The sequence below is a fragment of the Microcaecilia unicolor genome, chromosome 5 (genome assembly GCF_901765095.1).
Source record: "Microcaecilia unicolor chromosome 5, aMicUni1.1, whole genome shotgun sequence".
Taxonomy (NCBI): Eukaryota; Metazoa; Chordata; class Amphibia; order Gymnophiona; family Siphonopidae; genus Microcaecilia; species Microcaecilia unicolor.
Window position 1 is genome coordinate 115,073,503 of NC_044035.1, and position 15,824 is coordinate 115,089,326.

Below are 15,824 nucleotides of genomic sequence, written 5' to 3' on the forward strand. Positions count from 1 at the left end.
AATCCTGCTGCTTGCTAAGATAAAATCAAACAGGCACAAAACAGGACATTCAACCTCAAATTATTATCCTGGTAATGGAAGGGCTGGGAAATACTGGGTCACCTACAGTTTGACACACTGTGACTTGGGTTAAGAAGAACAGGAATGGCAGTTGGGGCTGCTGCATGACAGCTTGTGAAAAGAAGTGGGTGTGATGGGCCATAAAGCAGAGGAAGGCATTGCTGTATTTAATGTGAATGGACCCATAAATCATTGTGTAACTGTGTATGAGTAGCTCATTTGAAGCATTCATAAACCTTGAAGTACATTAAAAAAAAATCCAGCTTCATGGTGAATTTTTTTTTCTTTTCAGATATGTCTGTCCCTCCAGCATACCCTGACCTTGGCAAATCTGCCAGAGATGTTTTTAACAAGGGATTTGGTAAGAACTGATCTTTAATTTATTGTGCGTGTTTTGATTAGTGAAATGAAAATGGGTAAAGACATACCTATTTTCTAAAAAATAAACAAACATAAATTTGTGTATTTAAGTTTGATAGCCTGTGGGACTCATTTTCAAAGCACTTAGACTTACAAAGTTCCACAGGTTACTAAGGGCCCCGTTTAGTAAGCAGTGTTATAGGCGAGTTAGCATCTTTAATGCACATTAACCATGTACGCGCCTACAATATCCTTATAGGTGCCTACATGGCCAGTGCGCGCTCGCTAATTGTAGGCATGTTAAAAATGCTAATGTGCCTTAGTAAACCTTAAGTGCTTTGAAAACATGCTTTCACATCTATAAAACTGTGCTGCTAGTAAGTAGATATTATGCATGATATAATCGTGTGCCCAGAAAATTGCAGTTTATTTTATTGATATCTAAACATACATAAAATAGAGGATCTCTTTGAAAATCAGCATTATAAGGTGCAAATCTCCTCTTTGAACATGGCAGTGGCTGCCTCTTGGGGTCTTCCATGAGAAATTTGCTAAAAAGCTAGAATTATTCATTTCCATGGGCTTTGAGATTCACAAGATTTGTATATTATGTATTGGGCTTAAGGGGGTATTTACTAAAGTGCAATAAGCACTTAGTATCTGAATTAGCACCTGCTAATTCAAGCAGTAATTGTCCTATGTGGAAGAGGTTTGGATGCAGTTTGAGAATGGGTAGGTTGTGAGCATGGAGAGTGCCTTGTAGTCTGTTCATGATAAGTTACTGTCTGCTGTCACTGGTGCACTATGAGCAGTGCAGTTACCATGACCCCCACCGGCCGATATTATTGGGGTCTCCCTGGTTTCTAGTGAGGAGTCAGAGCGATTGCCAGTTGAGGTGTGTGCAGTCGGTAATGTAGTAAACTTATGCCCTGTTCAGTAACTGCATTGGCCGGTCCTAGGCACACCCCCAGCACTTGACCATATTTAATATTTGCAGCTAATGCACAGAAACTGCAGAACTTGATCGCACTTAGTGAACACGTCCTGTGATGTCTCTGGCTGACATAAGGCCCATTTCCTAGTAGTGCAGAAAGCAGCTGTAATACAGAATTATTATGCAGTAAGGGTTAGATGTGGAGCAGAGGAGTAGCAGGCTGGGACTCCTCCCTGTGCCCTCTATCAAGTCTCTTCAGGAGAAGGCAATGGCACACCACTCCTCTATCATTTCAAGAAAACCATGGGGGGGGGGGGGGGGGGGGGTTGCTCATTAACTTGAGGGCACATCTGGATCTATAAGGGTTAGATTTACTGAAAGGTTCTAGCATGCATTATTACCACAGATCCCGATTTAAGCAATGTGATCTGTTTACTAATGATGCATGGTGTAACATTTTAATAAAACTAGCCCTAAAAAGGATAGGCCTTCAGTCTGTTGACATCTGTATATATTGAGAGAGTTTTCCTACTATTTTTATTTTGCTGTTCTTGTCTAACTGTTCTCGTGCTTCTGTGGGGTCAGTTTTAAAGCTGAGCAGCTCCCTCTTAGCGTATAAACCAAAAAGGAAAAACCTGCCAGTAGAACAATTTTTCCTTGTCATCAAGCAGATGAAGCCATTACGTATGGGTTGTCCATCAACCAGCAGGGGGAGATAGAGAGCACTCAACTTTTCACAGTGCCTCATGGCCAGCTAGCTCCACTGCCTCTTCAGTATTCTCTATCTCCCCAAGCAGGGTGGCTGCAGCTTCTTCGAGCTCCATCAAAAATCTGCCTGGGGGTGGCTCCTGGCTTGCCAGTTGTTAGCCAGGGTGTTAGAGGGTATAGCAGCTTCACTTTGAAGGCACATAGGTCAGCCCTTTCCATGCCTTACCCATGCCCCCATGGATGTGGACATATTAGCTTGCTTTTCCCTGTCCTTTCCCACTCAGTGGATGCAGGCACATTGGTTCGCCTTTCCCTGCCCTTTCCCACTTATCTGAGCCTCTGGAGTGATTTTATTTACCTCTTTTGCCTCTGCTTTCCTCACAGCGTTAAAAAAAAAAAAAAAATCGCGTCGCGCTTTAGCGAAGCGATTTTGGAAAAGAGGTTTTTTTTTCTTGAGATTCTTCTGCAGGACCAGAGCTGTGATACTCGGTCTAGTGAGGTAAGAGTGTTTTCTGACTCCTCCGGGGTGGGCCCGCGATCGGGACGTTTTTGGTGCGAACCACCATTTTTGAATTTTACCGCCGTTTTTGGCGATGGCTGTGGAGACTGTAAAGCGCTGTTCTAAATGTGGCAAGCGCAAATCAGCAGCGGGGCTCTAATTCGTGCTGTACAGACGGTAGAGCATGGCGAGCGGCGATCTTTCGCGCTCTGAGGTAGCAGTGGACGCCATTTTGGATTTTCCACATGGCGCGGCCTCCGTTTCGACGGAGAGCCCTGAATCCGGGGGGGGGGGGGGGGGGGGGGGGGGGGTCCTCTGAGTGAGGCTAATAATAGAGCTGATAGCCCTGGGCAGGATCCGGGCGGTCAGGGAGCGGGTTTCTCCCCTGATTTTGTTTTAATGCTGCATAGGGCATACATGCTTAAAAGAGCTCTTCCACAGGGATCTTCGGACCCTCTGCCTGCCCCCCCCCCCCCCCCCCCCCCCCCCCCCCCGGTGGATCCTGGCCTTTTGGAGTTGGCTTTGCCAGTTTCTTATCCTCCTGATAAACGCAGAAGGGCTAATTCCCCTTCTGAGTGTGGCGCACCCCCATTTTCCCCCCCGTGGTCGGGCTATGAGGATTCTGAGGGGTCTGGCAGAACTTCTTGGGCTGAGGAGCCAGAGTCGGGTGCAGAATTGCTACAGGAGCTTGATGATCCGTCTGCGGTGAGGATTTTCCACTGCGAGGAGCTGCCAGCGCTTATTTCAGATGCCTTACAAGCCCTCTCGATTTGAAGATCCTGGGAGTGGCACAGCCTCCTCTGTTAATCCAAGGATGGCTAGTACCAGAAAGCCTGCTCGAGCCTTTCCTTTGCATGACTCCATCCAAGAGCTTATTTTGGCTCAATGGGCTGACCCCGAGGGACCTTTGAAGGTTGCCAGGGCTATGGGGCAATTATACCCTCTGAGTGAGGAACATTTGGCTCGCTTTGCAATGCCTAAAGTGGATGCCCTGGTCACGGCTGTGACAAAGAGAACTACCCTCCCTGTTGAAGGAGGTGTTGCCCTGAAGGATATTCAAGACCACAGGCTTGATTCAGCTCTGAAGCGGTCCTTTGATTTGGCAGGTCTCGATGTTTGGGCATCTGCATGCAGTTGTTATGCTGCTAGAGCCTGCCTGGCTTGGTTACAGCAGGCAGTGGAACAGCCCGGTGATGGAGCGGAGACCTTATCTGAAGTGGCTCCGCGGATGGAGTCGGCCTTGTCCTTTTTGGCTGACGCCCTTTATGATACGGTCAGAGCTTCGGCTAAACAAATGGCTGTAGCAGTGGTGGCTCGCCGCACTCTTTGGCTACAACATTGGGCGGCAGACATGGCCTCTAAGCAAAGGTTGGTGAAGTTGCCCTTTCAAGGCCTTCTCCTGTTTGGTGAGGAGCTGGAAAACATTGTTAAAGGCCTGGGGGATTCCAAACCTCAGCGCTTGCCCGAAGATAGGCCGAAGCCTTCCTCTAAGGGTCAGGCGGTCCGCTCCTCTTACAGACCTCACTTCCGTGAAGTTAGAAAGTACCACCCGGGGCGTGCTGCTGGGTTCACTTCTCATGCCCGCTTTCAGCAGAGAAACTCCTTCCGCTCGGGCAAACGTTCCGCAGCTGCCGGTTCAAGGCCTGGAGTTCAGGGGCGATCCTCTCAATGATGGTGCGCCGGCCCCCTCCTCGTTTCCTGTCATTGGAGGAAGACGTTCCCTCTTTTTCGAGGAGTGGGCCAAAATCTCCGCAGATCAGTGGGTCTTGGACCTGATCAGAGATGGATACTGAATACAATTCGATGCCCCGGTGAGAGACGTGTTCGTGGAGTCCCGATGCGGTTCTGCCGCCAAACGGGCGGCGGTAGAGGAGACTTTGCACAGTCTGTGCCAGATAGGGGCTGTGACCCCGGTGCCTCCCGCTGAACAAGGTCTAGGCCGCTACTCCATTTACTTTGTGGTGCCACGAAAAGGTGGGTCTTTTCGCCCGATCCTGGACTTAAAAGAGCTAAACAAGTCCTTAAGAGTGCGGCATTTTCACATGGAAACCCTGCGCTCCGTCATTGTGGCGGTACAGCCAGGAGAGTTTCTCATGTCTCTGGACCTGAAAGAATCTTACTTGCACATACCAATTTGGCCCCCGCACCAGAAGTTTCTGCGGTTTGCGGGGTTGGGAAAACATTTCCAGTTTCGGGCCTTGCCTTTTGGCCTCGCCACAGCTCCCCGAACCTTCTCCAAGGTAATGGTGGTAGTAGCTGCCTTTCTCAGGCGAGAGGGTATCCGGGTTCACCCGTACCTAGACGACTGGCTCATCAGAGCAGATTCAGAAAAAGAGAGTCATCTAGCTACAGCCAGAGTGGTTTCAGTCCTTCAATCTCTGGGCTGGGTCGTCAATATGGCCAAAAGTTACCTGACCCCCCTCGCAATCTCTAGAATATTTGGGGGCCAGGTTCGACACAGCCTCGGGCTATGTGTTTCTACACGAGCAAAGGCGGTGCAAGCTTCAGAATCAGGTCAGTCTGCTCCTGAGGATGCCCCGCCCGCGAGCGTGGGACATTGTCCAGCTGTTGGGATCGATGTCGGCCACCTTGGAAGTGGTGCCATGGGTGAGAGCGCACCTGAGACCTCTACAGTATTCTCTACTTCAACGATGGTCTCCAGTATCTCAGGATTATCAGTGCAGACTTTCTTGGCTCCCTGCGGCCCGCCTCAGTATGGAGTGGTGGCTCTCGGACAGCATGTTGCGGCGGGGAATGCCGCTGGCGCTCCCCGATTGGTGCATAGTGGTGACAGATGCCAGCCTGATGGGCTGGGGCACTCATTGCCAAGGGAAGCATGCCCAGGGTCTGTGGATGCCCGACGAGTCGGAGTGGTCTATCAACCGCCTGGAGTTGAAAGCGGTATTTCTGGCTCTTCTGGCCTTTCAAGTGACCCTGGAAGGATTGGCTGTCCGAGTGTTGTCGGACAACATGACAGCAGTGGCCTACATAAATCAACAAGGCGGCACTCCGTGCAGAGCTCTAGCTGCGCAGGCCGAACAAATTTGCCACTGGGCCGAGCTGCATCTAAAGTCCCTGTCAGCAGCTCACATTGCAGGTCAGAGCAACGTGCAAGCCGACTATCTAAGCAGGTATCAGATCGATCCAGCGGAGTGGGAACTAGCAGACGATGTATTCCTGCAGATATGTGCCAAATGGGGCAAGCCAGTGATGGATCTTATGGCGACCAGTTCCAATGCAAAAGTCCCGTGCTTCTTCAGCAGACGGAGGGATCCTCGCTCTGCCGGGTTGGATGCCTTGGCTCAACCCTGGCCCCTGGGCTTGCTGTATGTCTTCTCTCTGTGGCCCTTGATAGGGCGAGTGCTCTTGTGGATTCAGCTGCATCCAGGAGAAGTGGTGCTCATCGCCCCGGATTGGCCCAGGATGCCTTGGTATGCAGACCTCCGACAGATGCTGTTGGAGGCTCCCTTTCCGTTACCTCTGGTTCCGCATCTGTTGTCACAGGGTCCGGTGGCCATGGAGGACGCCTGCCGCTTTGGTCTTATGACATGGCGTTTGAGAGGGCGCAATTGAGAGAGGCTACTGAAATAAGGCAATTTCCACTCTCCTGCAGGCCCGTAAGCGCTACACTTCCGTGGCTTATGCCAGGATTTGGCGCCAGTTTCAAGTCTGGTGTGTTTCAAGAGCGCTTTCTCCGTTGCGGGCTCCTGTGTCGCCGATTCTGGACTTTTTGCAGGATGGTGTACACAAAGGCTTGGCCTATAATTCCCTGCGGGTGCAAGTGTCAGCATTGGCCTCCCTGCGTGGCAAGGTTGAAGGCGTGTCCTTAGCTGCTCATCCAGATGTGGCACGGTTTCTTAGAGGGGTGCTTCGGCTCCGTCCTCCCGTGCGGGCACCTTGTCCAGCTTGGAACCTGGGGTTAGTATTGAAGGCCCTTCAGGGGGCTCCCTTTGAACCGCTTCGGTGTGCTTCAGAGAAAGATTTGACACTGAAGGCCGTCTTTTTAGTGGCCATTACCTCGGCGAGACGGGTGTCAGAGCTCCAGGCGCTGTCCTGTTGAGACCCTTTTCTGCAACTCTGTCAGGGGTCACAGTTCGGACCGTGCCTTCCTTCATGCCTAAGGTGGTTTCAGCGTTTCACCTAAACCAGCCTGTTTTTCTTCCCTCCTTTTGTTGAGGAGGAGTTTTCAGATTCATTTGAGCAGTTGCACCTTTTGGATGTGCGCAGGACTCTGTTGCAGTATCTACAAATTACAAATTCTTTCAGGATCTCTGATCATCTTTTTGTGCTGTTTGCAGGTCCTCGCAGAGGGTCTTCAGCGTCTAAAGCCACTATTGCCCGTTGGCTCAAAGAAGCTATCTTTTCAGCATATCTGCTGTCTGGCCGGGCTCCGCCTGAAGCCTTTAAGGCACATTCCACAAGAGCGATTTCCTCTTCCTGGGCGGAAACTGGAGCACTATCTCTTCATGAGATTTGCAGTGCTGCAGCATGGGCTTCTAAGCTCTCTTTCGCCCGACATTACAGGCTGGATGTGGCTGCCAGGAGGGATGCGCGTTTTGGAGCACAGGTGCTAGCGCGTGGTGTGGCTTGTTCCCACCCTATTTAGGGATTGCTTTGTTACATCCCATACGTAATGGCTTCATCTGCTTGATGACAAGGAAGGGAAAATTGGGTTCTTACCATGATAATTTTCTTTCCTTTAGTCATAGCAGATGAAGCCATGAGCCCTCCCTGTATGATTGTCTGTATTGCAGTGATTCTGATTTTAGGTGCTGTTCTTGTTTCCTGAAGTTATATTCCTTCCTTGGGGAGTCGGAAAACAGTCTTCATGATTCTTGTTACAGTTATAGGAGGATGAGTTCATTCCCTCCAGTTCATGTTTATTCCCTCCAGGAGGATGCAAGTATTCCCTCCGTTTATACAAAGTGGAGGATGAGTTCATTCCCTCCTTTTGTGAGTTCATGCCCTTGTTAAGGGGCCATCGTTCGCTGTGAGGAAAGTTCATGTTATTCCCATTGCGGTTTGCCATACTGCTTTGGAAGCTTCAAATACTGAAGAGGCAGTGGAGCTAGCTGGCTATGAGGCACTGTGAAAAGTTGAGTGCTCTCTATCTCCCCCTGCTGGTTGATGGACACAACCCATACGTAATGGTTTCATCTGCTATGACTAAAGGAAAGAAAATTATCATGGTAAGAACCTAATTTTCCCACTTGAATGAGTTGCTACTTAGTGTAGTTCCATTTTTGAAATAGCATATTGTTTGCATTGCAGCTGTGGAAAGGCCTTCATTTGCATGTTCCCCGGCTTTTTACCTAGTGCTCATATATCTGTGTTTTACCTCCGACAGGGAGGTAAATTCTTAGTCAAATCTGAAAAAGCTTTACCTGCTTGTAAAGGAGTCCATAAAAGGTTACCAGTAACTCTTTAAAGGCAGCTCTGCAAGGCAGTGTTAAGATTGGGGCCTAGGCAAGACAGAGCAGGGAGGGTATGGTGCAGGCAGTGGGATAAAATCTCTAAGCCCAGAGAAGACAAGAGAAGCCCTCCAGCATATATCTCTTCACGGCACAGGTCTAAGCATCAGAAGCCTCTTTTAGGTAGGCTGGGCTTACCTTGGACCTTGATAAGCACCAATCTTTGAGGCCTTGTTAGACCCAGGCTTGATTTTGGTTACTTGTGTATACTGAGATGCTACAGCCTGTTGTATATTATGGATACTACTATTACTACTTATTATTTCTATAGTGCTAGTTACGAAATATGAACCATGATTAAGACCTGTAAAAGCTAAGGCTCAACAGAGCATATAGGCTGACAAGCCTGTCTCTTAGTTGACCTCTTTACTGAATCAGAGCTCATGGTCTGATAGCACCTAAGTAAAACACTATAAACTTAGTTGTCCACCCTAGAGCAGAGTCAAAAGAGGCAAAGGCTATAAATCGTGAGGCCCAGGAACTTATGATCTGATAAGACATTCCTATGTGCAAATGGGCCTGGGAAAGGTGCAATTATGGATGAACAGAAGAATGTGAGATTTAGTGACGTGGGGTAGATGGTGTGAATAGAAGACAGAATGATTTCTCAGGAAGATATGTGCTAAAGCCTTAACACAAAAGGTATATAAACAGCTGTATCGGAGCATTAAGTTGGGGAGAAGCAGAGGTAGACCACATGTTTGGGTTCCCTGCACCCCCACCCCCCACCCCATGAGAAACTAGCATTTGTAATTGTAAATTACTCTTGATAAATAATAGGCAATTTTTTTTTTTTTCTCATCTTGTAGTTTTGGTTTCTTTTACTCCTCCCAGTTGAGAGTGGCTGGTTTATGCTCATTTGGGAGGGGATACAAGCAGCCTAAAAATGCTGTCCAGAGAGGCTCTATGAAGATATATTTTAAGTTATCAAGAAACTAGGATCTATAAAGCTATTTTTGCTTTGTGAAGAAAATGGGTTTTGCTTTCTGTTTTGGAATAGCTAGTGTTTTCTTTTTAGTTACAAAACATTGTGTGGCTGTGTTTGAAGTTCCATACCTGACTACTACCCATGCTGTGCAATTGAAGTTATTCTTCATTTTCTAGTGCAACCAGTGTGTATTAATAACTTACTTTATTTTACTTAAGGTTTTGGGTTGGTGAAGCTGGATGTGAAAACGAAGTCTGCAAGTGGAGTGGTAAGGATGGTTTATGAATTCTTCCTGGCAAACTGCTCAGAGTACAAACCTAAAACTTTTTTCTTTTATAGCAATATAGACAAATGTCAGCAGATTAGGATCTTTTCCGCTATCTGATCTGCTTATTTGTACCTGCCTCATTTGTTCACTTGACAATCTTACCCACCTTGTCACTGAAAATCTTTGTTGATCACTTTGCCTATATTTTAGGTCTTAGCCTTCACTGGAACTCTTTAGATGTCTCTTCACATTGCCTTTGAGATTTATTCCTTTCAGATTTGTATGTTGACCACCTTCTCCCTTGAGCTTTTTATTCTGTGGAAAATTTACTTTCTAGATTTCCATTAAATCCTACTGAATAGTTCAGTGTTCTTTGTCATCTCTTCATTTCTCCCCCCCCTTTCTTCTTGAGAGTAAATCTTGTGCTTCTGTCTCTATGTATGGCTTATAGTGCGGGCTTTCCACCCTTTTTATGGCCCTTGTTTGAATTGCCTCCACCTTATTGTCTCCATAATCGTACAGAAGTGCAGTCTGACCAGATATCTGTAAAGAGGTAGGCATTCCTTTCTGCTACTAAAATGTTTAGACTGTATAGAATGCTGTTATCAACTGGTTCATCAGATGAACTACAAGCGGTCTTACTGTGTGATTGCTACTCTTTCCTAGTCCAAAATATTTGGCCTTTGGATTCATCCCTAACGGGCTGGAAAAATGTCTGGTACCGAGGCACTTAAAATGAATCAGCTTGTGCTGCCCCAGGAATGAACATGTGCCTTGTTAGTCAGTCAGATCCTGGCTATGGAGCGGTACGCTGTTCCTCTTTCTGTCCTTCCTGCTCCCTCCACCCCCACCCCCCCTCAGTCGCTACCATACTAAGCAGGTTTTAATGGGCAGGCCATGGTGGTGTCCTGACTGACCTGTGACAGTCCGCCTTCACTGCACTGTATTGAAGCAGACACCTGCAGGGGGGAAAAAAAAGCAAACTAGGACAGAAGTGACTAACACCCTCCTCCCCCTACCCCCATGCATTCAAAATAAAGTGTGGAAAAAAAAAAATAAGGCACGTGAAAGTTGGTAACCAGAATGCTGTCGTGGAAATTCTCTTCTACTTATCCTTCGGTTTTTGTCATCACCCTCTGATGAACCTGGTTCTAAAGACCTTCTCAGTAGTCTTGGGTCTCTGCGAGTAAGCAACCAAGCACCTTAGAAGGAATAGCAAGGTTCTTATTTCTACTCAGAACACCTTGTTATGATTTGATAAACCAAAGCCTTGTTGTTAATACTAGTGGTCAATAAGATGATGATGAAACACCAGTGGTGGTGTGGTCAGAGGGCTTGATAAGTGTTTGCATCCTTTCCACTGGCTCAGATTGGGGCTCCTTGCAGGTGGTACATGTATTTGGACATCTGGTCTGGTTTGCAGGGGCATCAACTTAAACATATACCACCTCCTCTTCCTCTTCGTTCTGGTCTCTGTATTGTGCGGCCTCTCTTCTGTGAATGGAAGTAACCCTCTTTGATTCTCCACGTACACTACTGTTTAATTCTTTGTCAGGTTCCACATGGAAATAAATTTGTTAGTATATGAGGGCAGGAATTAGTCACATTCAAGACAGGGTATGTTAGGTAGGAGGTCTCTTAATTTACCGCTAGTTCTCTTAATAGTAGCATTCTGAAGATGAGAGAGAGAGTCAGTATATCAAGTTATTCTTGGAAGTTCTTTTGAATTCAGCCTGTAGCATCCAAGAAATGGGCCTATTCGTATGTCTTTTGCCACATTTTATTGGTTTATGACTCTCTTGGTACTCTTTGCTGTCACATCTTGTATAGTACAAATTAGTTTGGTACTGATACAGTACATTAACAATGCTGTGCTTATGATTTTTCTCCTTTATTGCTATATCCAGTTTTCTAGCCTTAAGCCTGATGTTGGATGGAGTGGGAAGTACTCCTGATGGGAATTGAGCTCATAATTAACATTAATCTAATCTTGTAGTGCAAAGTTAAACTCCCTGGCTGGCACTAAGGTGTTTTTTTTTCTGTCCTTTTCATGGGAGTTGCATCCAGATTTTGCTGGGCATGTGCTAAAGTGACCAAGATTATAGTTTGTTGAATTGCATTTTTTAAAAAACTTTTGATCTTCCTGTGAATACAAAATGCCCTGTATTGGAGGAGGAAGGAGTAAAGATTATATTGTCCATGGCTGTGGAGTCAGTAGGTAAAATTACTCAACTCCAGCTTCAAAATAAAAACTTGTACATGGCAAATTTATCGTTTTATAGTTTTCAGGTTCTTCAAACAAATATATTTTGTGATTTTAGTTTTAATTTTGTGTATAAGGAAATATCCTATATTTCTGTAATTATTCAAATTTCTCTTGTATTTACTATACGTAGTAGGAGTTGGTTTAGACAGTAGAAAAATGGAGTTGAAGTCAAAGGTTTGGTGTACAATCATTTATCTCCTCTTGGCTATATTGGTTCAGAATTCCTCATTTTTTTTTTTCTCTTTTTAAGAAAGACTATTCGTTCAAAGATAGTTGAATTCATTGTAGCTATTATAGCTAACTTATTCAGTGTCTTGTTAAGGTGCTATATAAATGGTAAAACAGATGTCCTTGAGATAGCTCAGTTATACAGAATGATCAGACCAGGGATTTTCAACCCTGTCCTCTGGGCACACCCATCCAGTTTTGGTTTCCAGGATATCTGGATACCTGGGATGGTGCTCAGATTTGAGCATAACAAAAGTTAATTTAGAAAGTAGTTAAATTATTGAATGTTTGTAATAGCATGACCAACATGACAATACACATTTTTCACATTGTAAAAAAAAAAAAAAAAATCTTCTGTATGAAACTCCTACTTCCATAGCGTCCCACAGATCAGTCCATCTACCAGTAGGTGGAGATGGAGAAAATGCTACAGCTCTGCCGTATAGGACCCTGTGCAGCAGCCTCATTTTTCAGTATTCCCTCTGTCTAGCAAGTGGACAGACATATACTCTGTGCAGCTGTATATTGGTGCTGGCTCCTGGCCCCTTTCTTAGGTGCAGTTGAGCATAAAGGTTGAGAGTTCCTGCATGGGCTTCGGGATACATCTGGTGGCGCCAGATCCCTCCCCCTTCCCCTTTCTCCCTTTTTGCTGTGCTGGTTTGCCTCTGTAAGTTGGAAATCTCCTGCCTCTTAAGAAAAAGAAAAGGGGGCTTCAGAGGCTGATATAAAATTGAAAGACAGCAGTGTCCATTGAGGATGGAGATGCACAATTTCTAAGCAACTGGTTTATTTTCTGCTCTGCCTCTGCCAGCATAACTGAGTACAACCTTTCTTGTGTGATGGCTGCCCTGCTGAAACTGTTAAATGCTGCTACCGATGTGGGGGCCGGCAAGCAGCTTCAGGAGTTGTGACGCTTGTGATCATGCTTCACTGCACAAACTGTTCTCCAGCCAGAGTTCTGATGCTGTCGCACCTGGGCACGTCATCGGTGGACATCTTAGCGGGCTCTGCAGGAATTCCAGCATTTCGTAGCTCGGTGGATGCCATCTTTGAAGAGCTGACTCACTGCTCAGCCAGATCTGTTGGTGGTTTTGCTGCTGGAAGAGGAGGTTTCTCCTGCAAGGGCTGTGATTTGAGGAGGGCAGCATTGATTTTGGAGGTGGATTCGTTTGCTAGTCCATTTTCTCCTGATTATGCTTTTGAAACACAAAGCCTACCTCCTTAAGAGACCTCAGGCGGCTCTAGCTCCCTCTGCCCACTCGGGGGGGCCTCTAAAGCAGCCTAAGAGGGCACTTTTGGGCCTCCCCAAGGAGGTTGATGAGCTATCTTTTGCCGTTGGCTCAGGGGTTAGAGAGTCCTCTCTCAAAGGGCCTCTGGCTGCTCCCTTTCAGACCCATTGAAGCAGGGGGAGCTCTCCCCTGATGAGTGGGATGATTCCACTGCAGCTTGGCTGTTCAGGAAGGAAGAATTGTCCTGGCTGATAGCCAGGTCATTGGACCCCTCTCTTCTGAGGTTACGGCTCATCCCATGATTCTAGGAACCAAGAGACCTCTCGAGACCTTTCATATTCATGTTGCCATGAAAGTCTCTATTTCTACCTCGGTGGGACACCCCTGAGGCGGGACTGCGAGCGGCATGGGCAATGACTAGGTTATACCCGCTACCTACGAAGAAATTGGGAGTTTTTATGATTGTCTAGAGGGTACTCTTTGATTACCGTGGTTTCGAAGAGTACGACCTTGCCTCTGGAGGGTGGCAAGGCCATCAAGGATGTCCTTTAAACTGTCAGTTGAGGTGGTGGTTCTATGCTTGCAGGCTACAGTCATCACCCTTTGTTCTAATCATATGATTTCTACCAAGTTTTTTTTTTTCATCTGTTTTCATTGTACTTCAAATCATACTTCATGTATTCATCTTCATTTTTGTACATCTCCCTCCCCCCGCCCCTATTTAAAAAAAAAAAAAATTTTCTTATGCTCATTCTGTTCCGTAACTTTAAATGTTTCGGTCCTGTTTCTTTTTTTTACTGACCTCATTTTCATGCCCTATTTCTTTTCTCTATATTATGTTCTTTATCTTCACGTTGGTGTGTTGTGCCATGCTTCCCTTTCCCTTTTTGCTGTCGCACATCTCTCTAGTGGTCTCGCACAAGTATACACCCTTACACTTTCTCTCACCTTTCATCTCTTACATCTTTCACTTCCTGTCTTGCTTTTCAATTATTTTCCTCTCCCTCCAGTATCTCTTTTCTAGCTTCATAATCTGTCCCCTTGTCTGTTTTCTTCTACCTCCCCACCCCTTTCTTTCATTCCCTGATTGTTTTTCTTCAGTTCTGAACAGCCAGTATCTGTGTTTCCTAGCTTCATAGTCTCTCCCCTCGTCTGTTCTCTTCCACCATCCCACCCCTTTTTTCATTCCCTGATATTTTTCTTCAGTTCTGAACTTAAGCAATAGCGGAAAGTGCAAGATGTCTATTTGTAGTGTTTCCTCTCCCTAGAGCTCATCTCTGAGCACGATGTGACTGAATTGAGGAAGGAGGCAGCTGTGCTGCTCTCACTGCTCTGTTTAGAATGACACCTTCAGGTAGGCAGAGCTGGGAAAGTAATGCTTTTTATTTATGGGCCCCCCTGTTCTGCAGGACCCAGGGGTGTTGGCCCTTTTTCCCATAGGTAAAAACAGCCATATGTATCACAACCACTCTCTTTGGCCATCAGAGGTTTTTATTTTTATAAGACTTGGTTCTTGAATGCTGCGTAAGTGTGTAATGCTGTATGACTTTTCTTTAAAGGAATTCACAACATCTGGTTCATCAAACACAGATACTGGCAAAGTGAATGGTAGTTTGGAGACAAAATATAAATGGGCAGAATATGGTCTGACCTTCACAGAAAAATGGAACACTGATAACACTCTGGGGACAGAAATCACCATTGAAGACCAGGTAACTTCTTTGTTCCTCCCCATCCTCTCTTCTTGCTTTTTGAAAATTGGTAACAATCTGAACTGGTGCCACAAATTTTCACTTGCAGATTTCCCAAAAATTTTTTCTCTGAATTGCCACCACAGTACCTTGCCTGTCTGGTTCTTAGGCCAGTCATCAGTAAGTGTCACTTGTTGCATGATGGCAGTGATTTGTTCTCTAATGGGAGTCATGGGCTCTGTTTCTACAGCATCCCATCCCCTTCTGTCCAGAAAAGCAAGTGCTAATACTGAAATTTAAACCAGTGCCTCTTAGGGACTGGCTCAGGCAACTTGTTTTAAAGTGTGTTTCATATAAACTAGTTTAAAAAAAGATTTAATTTAGTGTTATTTTTTTTTCTCTTTCCAACTTAACTAGGTTGCCAAAGGTTTGAAGCTCACATTTGACACTACATTTTCACCCAACACGGGGTAAGTGATTTTTTTTCACACTGCTCTGTTCCTAAAAGTTGGATTTCTTTAGCAGTGATTTAGACATTCTTATATAGCACCAAAAACTGGGATGCTGAAAGGATTCTATACAAGAAGAGTGCATTCTGAGTGAGTGCTTGACTCGGAATCCAACATGAGTGTTTTCTGAGTGAGTTCTTGAAGCAGTGAGAGGTAGTGACTCAGCAAAAGTGGTGACACTGGATCAGTTTCATTTCTAGATTTTTCCATCCTGTTTATCTTTTGATCATAAGATGGCTGCTTTTTTGTTTGTCTTTTTTCTCTGTCCTACCTATATTCTCCTTCCCCCTCCCGTCCTGGTGTCTCACACCTCTTGCCTCCCTACCTTTTGCACAGTTCCCCCTTCCTTCTGTCTTCACCTTTGCCCCTTCTCAGTCACATCTTCATCCTCACTCTCTCCTTCTCCCTTACTTAAGTACTTAAGTGTTGCCATACTGGGACAGACCAAAGGTCCATCAAGCCCAGCATCCTTTTTCCAACAGTGGCCAATCCTGGTCACAAGTACCTGGTAAGATTCCCATTCCTCATCTTCTCTTGTTTTCTCACCTGTACCGTATCTTCCTTCCTCAAACCCCCTCCCCTCATCTTTCCATTCTCACATACTCACTCCCCCCACCCCTCCAAAAGGTCCAGTATCTCTCCTCTTTCACCCTACACAAGTCCTGCATTTCTC

At 46.0% G+C, this 15,824-nt stretch overlaps 1 protein-coding gene across 1 annotated transcript in view; it reads left to right on the forward strand.

Annotated features, from left to right (window-relative positions):
• The window catches only part of VDAC2 (voltage dependent anion channel 2), an 82,901-nt gene that overhangs the window by 14,396 nt on the left and 52,681 nt on the right, over positions 1–15,824 (forward strand). Inside the window, exons 2-5 of the mRNA XM_030203230.1 lie at positions 353–421; positions 9,179–9,228; positions 14,511–14,663; positions 15,060–15,112. Coding sequence (XP_030059090.1) covers positions 355–421; positions 9,179–9,228; positions 14,511–14,663; positions 15,060–15,112 — 323 coding nt within the window. The 5' untranslated portion in view covers positions 353–354. The remainder of the gene's footprint in view (positions 1–352; positions 422–9,178; positions 9,229–14,510; positions 14,664–15,059; positions 15,113–15,824) is intronic.